General features: G+C 31.0%; 1 protein-coding gene across 2 annotated transcripts in view; it reads left to right on the plus strand.

The window, feature by feature from the left end:
• The window catches only part of LOC126833459 (dopamine receptor 2), a 56,118-nt gene extending 39,934 nt beyond the window's left edge, over nt 1-16,184 (plus strand). For both annotated transcript variants that reach the window (XM_050564807.1, XM_050564809.1), the window contains exon 5: nt 15,942-16,184. In XM_050564807.1, coding sequence (XP_050420764.1) covers nt 15,942-16,022 — 81 coding nt within the window. In that variant the 3' untranslated portion in view covers nt 16,023-16,184. The remainder of the gene's footprint in view (nt 1-15,941) is intronic.
• The last annotated feature ends 1,873 nt before the right edge of the window (nt 16,185-18,057 follow it).

Genomic DNA, 18,057 nt, shown 5'->3' on the forward strand with positions numbered 1-18,057 from the left:
TTCTCACACCTTAACAGCCAGCTGCGTGTGCGCTCGCAAAGGACCCGTAAGGCGTGTAAATCCTCTCTTCCGGGCCATCGCGCGCGCCTCCGCCTGTGTGTGATATTCCGCTTGATTACTATATTTATCGGATCGTCGGTTAGGTTATTTTCGTATATAATAATATATTACCTACCGGTATGGGATAGGGAAAAAAAAAGTCGAGGGTCGCCGGAAAATAGTGTGCTAGAAAACAATCTGTTTGCCGTTTTGTATAATAATAATAATAATATATTATACCGTGCATAGTTTGCTAACTGTCATTAGCGGCTTGACACGACCGCCACACCGCGCCGTCATTTGTTAGGGTGTCGCCAAAAACCCAAATCGGTCTTGGCCGTACACGTGTAGCAAACATAAATAATTTAAAACGGTGCCCGTACATTAGCCCAACGCTATTCGCTTACCTGTTTATCGACGCTTACGGAAAACGTTGAAGTGTTCACACGGTTCCGAAGACAACTGGCGGAACTGAAAAAAAAATATATATACACGGCTTAGACAATTTGTATGTTTGATTGGGATATTAAACACCAACAAAATCTTAAAGTCTATAAAAGAAATTTGTTAACTGTAATTAGTCCACCTCTCAGAAAAAAAACAAATTTATAATTGAAGTCTATAAAAACTTTCCGAAGGTCTTTTCCGACATTATTTAATACAATAGCTGTTGTCTGTAATATAGTTTTTAATTGGGCCTATTATATCAAAAATAATTTGTTAGATTCTGAGTTCTATATATATGTACACTTAAAAGAAAACTTTTTTTTGTAACTCAACTAACAACGGTTGTCTGCTAACGTATCACGGACCAGTAACTACGGGTAAGTAGCAGGTAAGATTTGTCAATTCACTAGATGTCCCTCGAGGTCTTTCAGTGTTTGCACCAACTTAACGAATCAATTAAGGCCTAGAGATCTCTAAGCTAATCGGTATTTGCAGTGTTCATTGTCTAGTATACAACCCAGCGTCTGTCAACCGGGCACTATAATAATTCATCTACACTTCTCCTTCGGGATTTAAAGTCCCGTATTGAGGTTTATACACTTTTTGTAAATATTTGTTTATAACTATTGTTTTTTTCGTATAGTCTACATAATTATAATAATCCATCCAACGGAGTTTGGAAAATCTACCTAAAGGTCATAACATTGTGTTGGATAATAATTGTATTCAAAGATTGTGATAATTATTTTATTGTAAAATTTTGTTTTTTAACCTAAAGCTCCCTCGATAGTCAGTAGGATCTAAATATATACATATTATTTATTATATAGGTAGTAAGACTTTGGGTCTATAATGGATTTGCCGAGGAAACTTATAGAAACATTTACAAATATTTTTACATACTGAGAATAAATGGTTTGCCAACCGTTTAAGTGTTTGTGTGTTGAGATTTTATTTTAAAGTTTGCCGTCTACGATGAAGTTAATGATGACTTTGATTGATTCTAAATGTCGGTTTAGTGATTCGAACGTAATGTGTTCAGCGAGTTCTAAAAATATTACAGTTTTAAACAAATTATTTGTATGTTTAACGTTTCCTAATAATTTTGAATTCATAACATAAGTGTAATTCTGTACAGACATAGGTACAACATGAATGCGAGCATCCGATTCAATAAGACTGAGATAAATTCTAACGCAACCTTATAGTTTCTTCTTTAGTATCAGCTTAAGACCAAAAACGTTTTAGAAAACACCTCGCGTCCGCCTTTTGGGTCACAGCAATTTTGTCATGCGAGAAATTACCGCAAGATCCATTTACAGGTTTCCCATAAAAACGGATTAACGGCAAAACGGTCACTGAACAGGCCTTCTGATTAATTAATACCGAAAACTCAGTTCAATGCATAGATCACTGCACTATGTGGTTCAATAACCTTGGTTTCTATGGGCTCGGCTGGTCTTACATTAAATAGATATACAATATATATAATATAACGTTGATATATCATATTTTTATTTTCTAGTAGCGCTTTATTAACCCGACAAAGTAATAATTTCAGACTAAATTTAGATGTTATTCAAAATCTCTCGTGTACATGATTTTTTTTTTTACACATGATTACAATACTAAATTGGCTCGATACATTTTTTATTATTATTATTTTTTGATGACACCGTTATCGAAGTATTATAGTGTATTGTATTGTAAAAAATAAGAACACGTGAAACGGTTTACTCGAGTACAACATAGTACCATAACTCAAACACTTATCTATGTGTATACGGCATAACAGATATTTATCATTTTGAAAGGTTTTTGGCGCTTTAAACACAATTTGTAGTTACGATACGACGACGTTCACACACTATTACGACATCGCCTAAGAGAATCCTCCCGGTATTAAAGTTTTCACTATCACATCAAAATACCTTTATGATAATAATGTATAGAAAAAAAATACATAATATATATACGAGACAATACAGTATTAAACCTATACTTTCCGACCAAACATGGATGAATTATGTAGTGGTAGTTTAAATTCGAGAATAGAGTGGAACGGTGTGTATCAACATAATACTATATAACGCTCATATAGGTGTTAAGTATGTAGACTATAGAGTGCCTGCTTACGTATACGGGGGTGCTTAAAGTATTTCCTTGTCACTTATGTGTGTTTTAATCCTTAAACGCTAGTGGTATATGTTGATATAAGATAATATATGGTTAAAAACAAATTTTCCATATCCGCGATCACGTCACATTATCTTGCAGCCGTTTACTGCTTAAAATTGTCTTAGTTAAGTTGTCGGCAATATTTAAATAAAGTTATTTCTTGTTTTTATCAGTTATCGACGCGATAGCTGAGAAGATTTAAGTATTATAAAGATGTGTTTGTTTTTAAATTTAGCTTACATCCATATTTTTTTAAGACCTATGCTAGTTACACTAAAATAAAAATTCGACAATTGGATTATTAACGGTTGGAATAAAGTGTTTAAAACTATAAAAATACAATAAGGCAATATTACAAATGCAGAAAGAAATTTAAAAAAAAAACAAGAAGATATTACATAACTAACTTGAAATATTTAATTAAGAAAATCAGTGGAAAGGAAAAATTTGATAAAGACAGTATTTGTTTTGTGAAATTAACAGTTCAAAATATTATCAAAGTTAAAAAGTTTCAATGCAAGATAAAAATAAGTTATTTTGAATAGATGTTTACCTTGGAATGAAATAACTTTATGAGAATAATAGATTATCTTTAAAAAAAATGCAAATGTTTTAAATATCAGTTTTGACACATTCCACACTTTTCTGTCACAATTTCTTATTTTCATCAAACTTGCTGCTAATACATATTTTTGATGCACTGCCTTTTTTCAGAATAATACCAGGAACAAACTTTCGTGATATGAATTTATTTTTATTTTTAATGTTTATCGATCAAAATAATCATTATGATAAATAGTTATTGTGTTTTCGCGGTTTGTGGAAAATGTCTGGATGCGGTTTTTTTTTTGCTTTGACGCAGAGTTGAGGATGTATTTTTTATGTTGATCGCACAGTTCCATCATCATTAGATATAATGCATGACAAAAAAAAATAATAAAAATACATGTCACCCATGCAAATGAAGAATAGGAGAGTGAAAAGACAGGCTAAATAACTACGTTGATTGAACCTAATTTTCGGGTTAAAGTAAAGTAGAAACGAATATATACTTTTAACTTTGAAAAACATTGCAATATAAACTTGTATTGTACACGTGCGCACAAATGTGTATTACAAAGAAAGTAATACTAAGACACATTCCTGTCTTCAAAAGGTTATATGCTATACATATAGTTAAAACTGTCATTTACTCAAAAACGTCCCTTTTGTGGGCGAGGAATCGAGACAATTTTCTAATAAACAAATTCTCGAAAGATGTACAAACTTGTACAAAAAAATCTTGCTTTGCTTATTAATAATAACGTTTGGGCTGTTCGGGAAATTGTAAGCTTTTTACTAAACAAAAAAAAACATGTTCCAAAATACGTCTTTGCGTATAACAAAATAGCTCCTATTCGGTTGGTCTTAGTAGATGGAATATGACAAAATTGTATTTTGAATCTATTCATCAGATTTCTTGTTTAACTATAACCAAACACACATACCACAATTACCACACATGCAACGGTTACCACACATACCATAATTACGACACAAACCAAGGTTACCACACATGCCACGGCTACCGTTTGCATACAAATAAAATAACAAAACTAAAAATAGCTAAAGAGACTTAATTTACAAATTATGGATTATACCATTTAAATTATGGGTTTCACCGAAAAATTTTTCCTACAAAAGTTGTTAGTTTTGATTAGAACATATTTTTGTTTAACAAAAAATACATGGTTTTCCATTAAAAAAAAAAATGGTTTTGACCGTAGTCAGCCATTTTGAATTTTGGACCATAATTTTTTTAACACCCTCTTTTGTACTCTAAAATTCTCTAACAAACAACTTTTTGATTGGTTTAGTATTTTTAGAGAAAAATCTATTAGTATTTTAAAATGGGACACCATGTATATTACAATGTTCGCCTAGGCGATTAGAGCCCAAAGTGTAGCACTCGTATTAGTATTTTTAATAAAACATTTTTTTTTTAAACTTGCCCGCTGTAATCATAATTGGAACGTTGTACTTAGATGCAATACGATAGCGTTTTTTGAATACATTATAATATTATTTACAAATTGTCATCTCGTCTGATTCGGGCCCCGGATAAAAATGTTGCCGGTGGTTTTTATTTTTTGTATTTTTTAAAGCCTCGGGTTAGGCATTTTGGATACTCTGCGTACCGAGTGCGCACGCCACATGTAAACGGAATTCGTGGTTAACATCTATCTGTATGTGTGTATACGACGTTTATTTGGCCTGTAGCTGAAAATGTAAATTTGTTTGTAACGTTAAACACAACAATGCGGCGCTTTGTCTAGAAGTTAGCAAGCCACTCCGATTGTCAGGCTAATAATATTCGGATGAACGGTCAACCGTATAATACATAAATAGCAGTTTACATTTAACTGATCGGGTAATGCTTATTGTTAGAATGTCGGTAATGGTCAGAACTAATTGTAATTGCGTTGAAACTTGAAAATGATGAAAATAATATTGTCGGCCGACGGGTAACCATTGAAAATACATAATATTATCTAGGTAGGTATTTCAACTTGGAAACGGAGCTGCGGGCTATTGATTTTACAATGATATGTTGCTATTGTTGTTTTTTTTTTTTGCTTTGTCGTGTGTCTAGACAACTTTAAACTGGTAGCCGATTTTTTTGTGTGTTATACCGCAGTTATAGTATATCGCAGTATCTATACTCCAAAGGTAATAAAAAAAAAAAACGAAAAATCTCTAATTATAAAAAAAAAACTGTTTTTATATTTATTTACATTAGATTTATATAATTATCGAACAAATAATTAAAATATATTTGCTTTTTAGCAAGTGATACTAGAAAATAAACGTTTCCTACGTCTTAACATTAAAAATGTTAATTTTTTTGTTATTAAAATATATAGGCAAGACTGTAGTCGCGCTCTTATAACATAATATATATAAATCGTTTTTAAAATTTTTTTATAATCCGGGTTTTATGTTTTGTTTTTTTTGTTTTATAACCAATTTTTTTTTCATATTTTATTTTTTATGTAAATCCGTCAACAGAGTAGAAAAACTAATTTTAACTTTATTATTGTTCACTTTGAAAAATTAAGTCAAAGTTAAAAAAAACCTTGTTATTTTTTGCGATTATAGGCGAAAATTTGAAAATATAATTAGTACAAAATATTATATTTTTTTAGTATAGAAACTTTTTGAGTTATGACGGAAAATCTAAAACATTTTGCTGAACATTTGAACATTTGATTTGAGGCTGAGCAATTTTTGTGTTTTTTCTTTTACTCTTTTTTTGTACACACCAAAACGCAGACTATTGTGTGGTAAATTATGAAAACGATTTCACAGTAGATTACATTTGTACAGTTCACGATTGGCGCAAGATACAGCACACGATCGACATTAATGTTGGAGGGAAGGGGGCAGGTGGGGACGATTACGTCCAAAATCAAAAAAATAATTTCTGTTTTGCCAATTATTATTATCGTTTATTCTTTGTGTTGTCTGTACGACTTAATACAACTAAGGTCTGATTTTTGGGCATACCCTCTCTCTCTCTCTCTCACTCACACGACCCCTCGCCATAATTGACCGATAGCGGCGGCGGCGGTGGTACGTTGTTTTCTTTGTCAGAATTACACAGCAGCCCATCGACCCCCTCGAGTTTCAGTATTTTTGACCACAACTCGCCGGCGGTACAGACCAACGCAATTAGGATTAGCAACAACCACCTCCTCTTCCTATGACCTCATTACAAGAACCGCCAAATTCGATCGTGGAAAATTAACGCTACTAGCGCAGGCAACTCACGGAGAGCTTATCTAACGTTGCAGTTAATGAATAGTGTGTTTATGTGTGTGTGTACTTACGATTGCTGTTAATTCGGGTATAAACCGTATGATAACTATATAGTTGTTTGTTACAATTTTATCATCATGTTGTGTACATTTACAAACTGCGGCGGTAGTCGGATATTTTCCATATATATATATATACTCAAACGAGTCATCGTCATGTCATACCTGTTATTTTTTTAACGTTAAAACGGTTAAAAAAAAAGTATACACTCCGTCCATATAGGGGCATATAGGCGTAACAATGGCCAATAGTCGGTTTAAAATGTATTATAAAAAAATTCACACGCACACGAGGTCAGTGTTTGATAATGTATTGGGAAATGTATTGGTAATATTAACCAAGTTGCGGTCGTTTTTAGATATAGTCCATAAAAATTGCCAACGAAATCGTCTTAGAATAAAAATATATATTTTAATCTGTTTACAGTACCGCGTGTAGAATTATCCTTCTTCTATACGCGGTACCGTTTAGTTTGATTTTTATTAATAGTTTCGAGTTTATAACGGCACTGATAATGATGTTAATATAATAATTAACAAGAGAGGAAACGTGAAATGTATGTATGTGTTATAAATATGTAAGCTCTACACGTACGGCGCGTTATTATGGCATTGATAAATGGCGCTTGCGAGGTTTATGTTTCAAAGCGTGTGTACCAGTGCTTTTTAGTTTTAACAACAATATCTTTTTAGTCGGAGCCACTCGCGACATTATCAATTTTAACGATGAAATTAATATTCTGTCCGTCGAGTTGTGTTCATTAAGCGATATTTAATTTTTTCATGTACACACACAAACAGAATACAGTACAGCACTTATGATTTATTATGATTATGACGTTAATTTGACGACATGACTCCAACACGGTATGATAATCAGAAAAACGTTAGAATCATGATAAACAATATAATGGTGCAACATTAAAAAAACTTAGTATTAGGCATCGTTTCAGAATAATCCTATTTGGATTCCTTGATTTGGAAAACACCATTGTTGGGGGCAAAATTCTAAGTCAATACAGTTTAACATTGACTTTTCGATCGTATCATTTTCGGTATTTGTTGTAACCGACAAACTGTATAATAGAATATTTATCAAAAATAACCGCACTGATCAAATCAATTCCTTTCAAATCACAAGAAAAACTTTAATTCCTTTATTGTTCTTAATCATTTTTATTCAATCGTTTGTGAACGTTCGGGAGTTCGAGGAATATGTTGTAAATACATTTCAATGTCAATTGTAATTAGGTATAGCTATTTTTCATTTGGCATGCAACAAAATATGGCCATCAGTTATAATAATCACATGCTGGCCGCGGAGAGAACGTGGATAATATCTTTTTCAACTTGCACAATATAAGACCGAATTTCATTTTCCAGCTAAATACATTAGTACGCCTCTGAGCACGTTAACGAGAGGTATTTCTGGATAAACATTAGAGTTTATGTGCGATTTTGTTAAAAGGTTTTTGTTTAATTGGAACGCAATTAATGTTTAAATAAATAAATAAATATATACCGAGCGAAATTCGATTGAAATTTATTTTAAAAGCAATGAACTTCTACAAAACGAGTTCAATGTAGTTTCAGAAAAAGTAAAAAACAAAAAGAACTAATCTAAAAATAACCACGCAAGACACACCGTTCTTTTAAATTAAAACCAAGAATAAAAAAAAAATCGACAAAATTAAAAAAATTGGATTTTTTTTTTTTAGTTTTGATTTTTAACGAAATTCGTTATTTGGTATTGTATTTTTCCAAGACTTAAAATTATTAGTATTAATTATTATTGTTTTGTTGTAAATCCAGCTTTTGAAAAAATCTCATCCCTTCTACGGATATTGTGCATGGTCATCGTAGATCAGCGGCTTTGGGATATATTTCATTGGACAGGGCAAATCATTTTTCACTGGGAGCTTAATTCACTCAATAGGACACGCTTATTTTAATTTATGCACTGTGCGTCTTAATTACTTCGATAATTATTTAATCTAAAAATAAATGAAATAATACATAATATAATATTTTAAACGTTTAAATAATACGTTAAAAAAAAACTATCATATTATGCGAAATAGTAGTTAATCCGAAATATATAACTCCGAAATAGGGTGAACATTTTTTTTCTTTTTAACAAAAAAATTAAAGCACTCAAATATTTACATAAAACACCTTTAAAGCGTCTAAAACGTAATTATAGCGTCCACCACGTAAATATTAAACGTCTTAGGCTGTTAAAGTTGACTATCTGTTTATCCGAAATAAGCGATTCAAAATCATATATTATGCATAACCGAAAATTAACCGAAGGCCTTAAAAATTCCTTTTTTATGTCTAAAAAAAGGATGCTTGAATATTATGTTTTTTCACTTCAGCCTTCTAAATTTTACAGTAATGTTTTTTTTTCATTTTACATTAACCGTTGTTTTAACACATAATATAATGTTTTTGAAATCCATAATATTATTATCTAATTAAACGATTGTATTGGGAAAAAATGAATCAAATTGCGCGTTGCGAGTGTAACGAAATTAAATTTTAAAACCGTTACAATAACGCGGTGTCGTTGACCAAACATCATTTCGGTTAATCAGATTAGCCAAAGGGTAGACGGCCGCGGCCGCCGTTGGCCGTTGCGCGTTGGCTGAACATTGCCGAAAATTAAGTCCACCACCCTGCCGTGGCGCGTTTGCTCGCGGGCATCTACTCTATCATGTACGATATGATACCGTATCGCGTACACACCTGAGTCGATTGTGTGTAATTTCCATAGGCTCGGGCGTGTTTCGTGCCTAGACTACTCAAAACGCACACACGAACCCGTGAGCGGCCGATTGATATCGCAGCTAGGCGCGCGTTTAACACCATAAACGTTTTGATACATTGACATACCGATATCGACCGCCGCTCGATTTGTGCATCGCTGGCAAGCGATGTCGCCTAGGACAATTGTCGCGGGCGTCGGTTTCCAAGTGACTGGGGGGGGATCCCTCCTATTACGTTAGATTTTTTTCAAGCACAATACAACGCAATTAAATAAACCGAATAAAGTTTGACGGAATTTGAAAGTCGAATAAAACGAGTGAAAAATCGGATAAATTAGTAAACAAACAAGGTAAACGAGTAAATAAATCGAATAAACGAGTGAATTTATCGAATAAATAAGTAAACAGATCGAGTAAATGTGTAAATAAATATTATATCCTCTTCAAGTGGAAACATATGAATCAAGCTTATTTCTTATGGCATTAATTACTAAACCACTCTTAATCTTAGATTTATTCGTACAAATGAATAATGTAAACTATCAAATAAAACGAGTAAACATATATCTTCAATGGGAAACATATGCTATGTTTTATGGCACCAAACCACACCTTATCTTAGATTTAGTCGTAAATAAAATCGAGTAAATGTAATAATAATATTTTTATTAAATATAATAATTATAACTAAGAGATTTCGTAGCGCGAAAATGTCCAATCAAATTTTAAATTTACCTTAAGCTAAAAACTTATTATCCACGTTGAAAATAATAGCAACTCGGCTGAGAAATTCTATCATGAAATACCAATCTAAGTGTATGTAAAAATACAATATGTAATTGTTATTATTGAAGACTCACGTTCTAATAGCTGTTATAAATCTTTGTAAGAATGTTGTAGTTTTATTAAAAATCATAATATGTAGTTAAGACTTAAGAGGACGTTATACCCCCCACCTCTCTTCCAATTATTAAGGGTCACGGTATGGCCAACTTTTTGTAACACTTATGTTTAAAGCTGAAACTATAGTTTATCGTTTTTGTATTATTCGGGGCATAGAATTTTTTATTGACGGTAAAATATTTTATCAGACTTGCACAGAGTTCTATCGACAACGTCGTTATTTGGATAACCTAAACATTTCTAATACAGAATGCTTTTTCCTCGGTCGCTAATAATAATTTTAAAACAAAAACACCTGTTACAAAACCGGAAGATGACATTTTGACTCTAATTTGTCTGCTTACTTCTTACAGACCAAAATGGATTAGACTTTTTCCTAAAATACAAAAACGACGTCTGTTTGGAAAGAAATGTTTTTCTATAAGTTAGCAATTAAAAATTGTTTCAAAGTTTTAAAAAAACTTTTTTTGTTTCATTGTTTTTTTTTGTTGCGTAGAAGTGTATTACATGCCGTTTTTTTCCTGTTTTAACTACAAACAATTCGTTTAATTTCTGATCGATAAAATACGGATTTATTCATTTGATTATCTTATAATAGTTTATAACGCTGAAGTTGTATAATAATTAATAATTTATCACTACTCGTACATTTTTAATGCAAATAGGTTATGTGGGGTAATTGTAAACGAATGGAGAAAATGCAAATGCAATTTTTTTTATAAGAAAAACCGACAATATTCGTAATTGGCTTAACTGTGTAGTATGTAACATCTTATTATAATAAAAAGTATTGAGTATTTTAATTGTCAATTACTTTATTCAAAACATACAGTTTACATTTGCCTCGTTCGTTCATTTAACCCTATCAATTATAATCTGTAAGTCATAATAATTATTGCACATATTTTATTATTGAAACACCGATTACGAACCCTAAGGCCTAAGTCAAAGGTTTCGGAAAGGCATATCATTATTGCATTTACAAACATAATTTATAACACTATTCGAAGTTTTTCAAGTGCGATTGTTTTTGTCGTTGAAAGTTAAGGACGAAGGACTTTTACGAGAATAAAATAACTTGTGCTATTTTATTTTGCAAGCTCAAAAACCGGGTTGGTGTCTGTTTTTATCGTCACGGAAGTTGTAGGTTTTTCATTGGCTACTAAAAATGAATAACAGTAATAATAATAAAAAAAACATTGTCTCCGGGGAGCTTAGATATATTAAGCAATATTTTTTCACGACAAATTTTTAATGAAAACAGTCAAAGTCTACTCGCCATTTTCAAAATAATCGGGTACATCCCTTTTTTTTTTTATTCATTTCCTATCAACTTAGGTACGTTTTTATTATCTGAATGGAAATGCGTTTTACGATCGCGGTTGTATTGGATGTTTCATATTATTTTTACAGTAACCGCACAATGTCGCTTATTTACCCTTTTGTATAGATACATTCGACAGGAATACGATATGTTGTATGATTTATAGCGCATATCACTGGCTTTAAAAAAAAAACACCCCTAAGGTGTTATTGTTTGATATACATCCGTTTAGATGTACAAAAAATAACCGAACAAATTATTGTAATGAGTTTTTTCTGCAAAAACAATTTTGACAAATACCGAAATTTCGTTTGATTCGATTTCAAAGAATACATTTACATTGGATTAATTATTTAAAACACAGTTTGCATGACGTTATAGTAAAAAGTCAACCCACAACGCAATTTCTCCAAAAATATACGGTTAATAATAAATCCATAAAAAACACTTTTGCAAACGAATTATATAAATACAAGTCCCTCATTTCTTAAGCCGGGTTCACACGACTCGTCTATTCGCCGAATATTCGGTATTCGTGTATATTCGCCATGTCGTGGGAACGGTGTATTCGTGTATTCGTTATTTGGTATTCGGTATTCGTCCTCTTCCCGCGGATTGTCGGTAAATGCGACACGAGTCAAAGGGATACCAAATGTACTCACTATACATTCGGCAAATAGACGAGTCGTGGGAATGGTATATTCGTATACTTGCACGAATAGGCGAATATTCGGTATTCGCTATACATTCGGCGAATAGACGAGTCGTGTGAACCCGGCTTTATAATTGTAGAAATAAATAGTTTGTCTAATTTTCAATAAAAAAAATAAAAAAAAGTCCCTCATTAAATGACCGCTCTTGTTTGCAATGTAAAAACGTCACAGTTGTTTATAGTTCTGTGAATTTATTCTGTCGTTTTTTACAAGTTTTCAAATAAGTAAACCCCAAAAAACGACCAAGGCCAAAATTAATAGGTAGTTTTATGGATTTGTCTTTTTTTTTATAATAACAATATGTTTACGTGGAAATTGGAGAATGTATCAAAACTTCATATTCGATCAAAATACACTATAAACGAGCACAATTTCGCTGTACTTGATTTGAGTTATTATTTTACACTCTAAAGGCCAATATTGGCGCGTCTCACCGCAGACTTAAAAATGTAGAAACAAAGTTTTCGATTATGATTAATTTTCAGCAAAATACTTGAAATACTTGTAATACCGAGCAGTCACTTATTTTCCACGAAGTATTGTTATGGATACCCAATAATGTAGGGAATACTTATAAGAACACTGTAGGTAGATATAATATAGGTTAAAAAACAATCCCTTGACAGTATTCCCGGTGGTTACAATTGAATGTATACAATAATCTCCTAATTGACCACCGTTTCCCCGTTTTGTTTTAAGTCATCAACTTTTGCTTTCTTTGTTTTGTGTGTGTGTGTGTATAAGAAATGGCTTATTCGATGACCTATGTTGATATTATAATATGTTCAGGCTTTCGAATCAGAAGATATGAACAAACAAAAACTGCCGCTTTGGTGACAGGTCGCCGTGTGTGTTGTTCGGTTGACGTTCCAAGTTGATTGTTGTTGCCAAAAAGCGAAACACTGCGATATGTAATATTGTACTACGGTATTGCAATGCCATATGTGGGCCAATTTGCGACACAATGCATACTAAGAGGATAATTTCAAAAACACAATCAAAATAAAACGTGGTCGTTTTAGCCGGAATCGCTAAAATTACTGCGTGTCGAAAATTATTCCAATCCGTTTATACATAAACACAACAGTGAACATATTACAATTGGCTTTACAACAGTTATTTCAGACTTTTCAAAGGATTTGCAAATTTAAAGTCGTCGCAGCAACTTCTTAGGACTAACACAAACACACTGTATTATAATTATTATATAAATAATGTATAGAAATTGCGTTATTTGATAATATTATGTCATCATCAGTTGTAATTTTTTAATAATTTGTAACAACGGCGGAACAAAATGTTATGTATATCTGTGTACATGTTCTTAAAAGTGTATATATTTTTATATAGTATACTGTATACTACTAATCAAGATCAGATTTTCAATTTATACACATGACATTTGCAACGAGTGATCTTGTATGCATGAAAAAATAAAAAATAAATACAAAGAGGCTGTAATAAAAAAAAAACCAATGTATTTGTACGTGCTTTTATTACCTACGCAAAGGACGTGGTAGGATATAAGTGCATGTCCGTATTATATTTTACCATTTATATTCAAACAGCGGGGTTGTCTTTGTGGCAATTAAAACAATTTTTATTAATTTGACATACTAGTAAACATAATAGTTTTAGAACAGTATCGCTGTGTATAACCTAATAGTATCGTTCATTCTGAGTAAGGTCAACCAAGTATATTTTGTGCTTAGTATCAATAATAATAATAATGATTTTATTTCAACGTTTGATTTTGATTTTCCGTCGAGTTCCATGTGAACATGATAATGCTTTGTGCGGTCGATACTACGGGGAAATGATTAAACGATAAACCGACACGACGGGTTTACAATGCAACGTTAAAAAAATCGAAATCACTTGGAAACAATGCAACATAGTACACAGCCATGTAGTAGAATTGTCTATACAACGCGCCGTGTTACAATATAATAATAATTATACCACATCACGTTACTGCGCTGTAAATGTAATAATTATTTTTATAAAAAAAAAAATTGTAATAAACGATTGTGCCAGTTTTTTTCTTTTTTAGCTGGGTTTGTATTTTTATATTATTGTATTAATTATACAGCTATACAGGGTGATCGTTTTAGTGTTTTTATACAATATGATCTCAATTTTTCACATTTGTTTTCACCCCCCTACCAAACTATATAGCTGTTATTTTCATATCAACTTTTGAAACTTAAATGGTAACGTATAATATATTCTATTATCTTTTTTAATTAAGAATATTTCATAAGCTGATAACCAGTTTTGAACGACAATATTTAAACGAGTTATACGAGTTTAAAAGTTAGCAAGAGAGGGAAAGTGCAACATTGATTACTTTTAATGGGGAAACAGCCTTTTTCCGTACGAATTCATAAAAACAACAGCCGTACACGTCGTTATGTGACGAAAGACGATAAAATAAGATCTTCGGCCATACTTGTCGGTTACTATACACGTGTTTCACAGTTTGTACTAAACGCGCAATGAACAATACCGATACAACAGTTCATACACACGGGGCGAATATAATACAGTTCATTATCTTAATCTTGTTCTCGTGTTTCCACCGTCTGGCAGCAAATTTCCCGGCTCACCTAGCCTATTTCTGGCAGCTGCCATTTCCGCTGCTGAATAAGCAGCGTTTCACCAGGACATCCCTTTTACCGCTTTTCTGGCATACAACAACAGCTATCCCGACTAAACTTGAACGCCTTGAACTATGCTAGGTACAGGTCCATGTTTTTAAACTATAAATTCTATGCTGTTCACAACACTATTATGCAATTTACCTGCATACCCTTTTTATTCCGTTGAAATTTTTATAGCGTTCAGAATGAATACATAATGGCAATAACAAAAATATATATATATGTTTAGTGACGAAATGATTTTCCCCTGGAGCATAATATGGTTTGTTTAAAACGACAAAATCACAGTTGCATTGATTCCGTTCGGCAATATTGTCGAATGGAAATCAAATTGTCGCGTTTTACGTTTATATTGTTAATATAATATTTAATAGCTTCATTTCTTATTTTTTTTTTTTCTATAAACGCTTCGGTATTGTACAAAGAAAATCAATCAAAAATACAATTATAGACTCTCAAACGCCAGTAAATACATCCGTTCATTATATTTTTAATATTTAAAAAAACTTGAGAAAATATTAAAACGTAATTCAGGGGTCTCTATAGAAATTATATTTGTAAGCAACATTTGGGATTTCGATCAAGTAATACAAAATAATATATTTTGTTATGTACGCTAAATCATACTTAAGTCACAACGTGCGTTGTGATTGTGGTAGAATAATATTTCAATTGAAATTTTATACTGCATTATTAAAAAAAAAAAACATTCATCGCCGTGTTGATGAAATTCTAAGTTAATAACAAATTCAACACAACACTCTTGCATAAAATCCATCAAAGCAATTGCAATGTTAGTGACTAGAAACATAGTTTTTTTTAAGGAAAACAATTCATTCTAATTGCATATTATACAATTTAAACACAATTATGCAATCTTCTGTCAACCTTAAAAAAAAAAAAAAAATAGGAGTAATTCCACACCAAAGGGTTTAAAACGCGATTTTCTTTAAATTGAATTTGTAATTTTTACACAAACTGAATTACTCATTTTGTAATAATTATGAAATTATTATAATTAAATTTTTATTTTCTACATTCTGTTATAGTACATGGGAGCATCGATGGTGTTGGCTCCAGCCACAGTCACGTACGCCACTGTCAATCAACATGACATGTTTAACATTTAAATCTCCGTCAGAAGGTTATACGGTATAATGAAGAAACGACGGAGGAAAATTCACTTGTGATACAAATCCGTGCCGAAATATCAATCATTCAAAGTATTCATTTTACATTTTGTCCAAAAAAAATTAGCACAATAATAATTATTATAATTTATAAGCGATATTGTCGATGATGGTATATATTGTGTTTTATTTATCGTACATTTTTTTTACTAACATTGGATAATAAAAGGAGTTAAAAAAAACTAACAACTAAGCTATATAATATATTGGTTTCGTTAGTCAACATTATTTGTCCAACATAGACATGTGGTATTATTATATACACTTAATGAGTTTTAAATTATACAAATAACCTAAACTTAATGGCTAATAAAACTGCGTTCCGAAATAGCAAAAAAAAAAAAAAATTAAATTAATTATGTTGGTATAAGATAATGTAATTTTTAAACTTGTATATGATATAACGACTAAAAAAAATCCCGAAATTAGTGATAATTAGTATGCTTCTTTCGTTGTTCATGTTATTTTTTGATAAACTTATTCTCAAAAGCCACCCACACACTTAAATATTGTTTTACAAAAGAATATTTAGTTTATTGAAAATTAATTAATTGAATCATATCAAATGCCGGAGTGTACAAGTAACGTGTTCACAAGCTAATGTAATTATATTTTGTTGTTATAATATACGATTTTCCCAAAAAAATGTGTTCTAAAATAAAATTTATCGATTAGGTATTTTCTATTTTATATAGAAAGTTTTTAATATATATAAAATATATATATATTATAAATACATGTTCAATAATTTTTGGCTAATATAATATGTCATATTTGGCATTTCAAATAGTTTTAACTTATGATATAATGTTAAATAAACAAATTGAGTACAGTTTATGGTTAAAACCTAAATAATAATAATTACAGTGTACCTATATTGATTTTTATTGAACCTTTTAGGTATTATTTTTTAGCTTGATCTCGACTAGATTTCTGAACTAATTAAAGACATATAATCAAATTGACAATGTGTTAATCTCTTCTCAAAATAAAATAGTAACCTCCGTCGCGCCATTTATCAAATTTATTTAATTAGGATTATTTTAGTAACTAGTTATATAATCAAAACTAAATAATTAAAACCTTTCCAGTAGGGAAATTAGTATATCAACATGTAGAAATGGTTTAATCTGATTTAGTGACCTATACATTTATATATATATTTATTGTTAAAAATTACCAAATTATTTATTTCCTACAACACATATTGCCGGTAATGACATTTTTTTCTTGTAAATCAATTGTCACAGGGGTTTATCCAAATGCTTGAGACATTAAGTCATTTTTATTGGTTTATTCTTACACTGTCATAAGTGTATTGAGATAGATTAAAATCAGTTTTAATTATTAAATTGTTAACGAACCCAGATCAAATGTATATGACTGAGATCTGAAGTATATTAATAATTGATTATCGATTAAACGTTTACAATAACACGAGAATTGTTTAACGTTATCGGTTTAATAATTTTAAACCATGTCTATGAAGATTGATGAATACATGAATTACTTGTTGTATAAATATAATATGCTCGTGGGTCGAGCTATTACATAGAAAACTGCTCAGTTGTTTGTATGGAAATTTTATCAAATATTCTAGTCTGAAATTTACATATTATATACATATTCTTTACATTTTTTCGCACCAATAAACTTGTTTTAAGTACACCTAAAGGTATTGGATAAATCTCTAGTATTTAATGCAAGCTCTGGATAGAAATGATGAAAAGTTTCTTTGATAACCTTTGGGCTGCAATATGTAGCATGAATTATAAATTTCCCGATACCTACTCTTATTACCATTATTTGTAGGTATGTTTTCAAAATTATTTTATAATATTAAAAATCTTAAAATTGTTTTTTTCTTTGTCTTGGTTTTGAGTAAATCTCCTAGCTTGTTTCATTTACCGATTAATTGACAAATCTTTTAAGCTATATTTTACATCCATGGCGTACCATTAGCCACAAAATACAA

The sequence above is a fragment of the Adelges cooleyi genome, unplaced genomic scaffold (assembly GCF_023614345.1).
Source record: "Adelges cooleyi isolate 19-005CV unplaced genomic scaffold, UGA_ACOO_1.1 ACOO_flye_CR_arks_rails_tigmint_CR_PRNA_2, whole genome shotgun sequence".
Lineage (NCBI taxonomy): Eukaryota > Metazoa > Arthropoda > Insecta > Hemiptera > Adelgidae > Adelges > Adelges cooleyi.